The following is a 268-nucleotide window of genomic DNA, read 5'->3' on the forward strand; positions in this document are numbered from 1 at the left end:
TATATATTTATGTAAAATAATGAGTTGCAATCTTATGTTTCCTTCGTCTTCCACCAAATGACGTTTCTCTTCCCTCCTGCAGGACGGATCCTTCGCGGCAGTCTGGCTTCCTGTACCTGACGTCGGGGCGGAGACTGGCGCTGCCCCCCGAAAGCGTCATGGTCGTCACGCCCACCCTGAGTCTTCCGATGGGCAGGAACCTTCCTGTTGGCTATGCGGCGTCCATGACTATTTCCATCCCCTTCAAAAGTACATGTCTCGTTTATAG

At 51.5% G+C, this 268-nt stretch overlaps 1 protein-coding gene across 1 annotated transcript in view; it reads left to right on the top strand.

The window, feature by feature from the left end:
* LOC119592614 overlaps positions 1–268 on the top strand; it is a 3237-nt gene that overhangs the window by 1037 nt on the left and 1932 nt on the right. Inside the window, exon 3 of the mRNA XM_037941498.1 lies at positions 83–249. Coding sequence (XP_037797426.1) covers positions 83–249 — 167 coding nt within the window. The remainder of the gene's footprint in view (positions 1–82; positions 250–268) is intronic.

Source organism: Penaeus monodon, chromosome 30, assembly GCF_015228065.2.
Source record: "Penaeus monodon isolate SGIC_2016 chromosome 30, NSTDA_Pmon_1, whole genome shotgun sequence".
Classification (NCBI taxonomy): Eukaryota; Metazoa; Arthropoda; class Malacostraca; order Decapoda; family Penaeidae; genus Penaeus; species Penaeus monodon.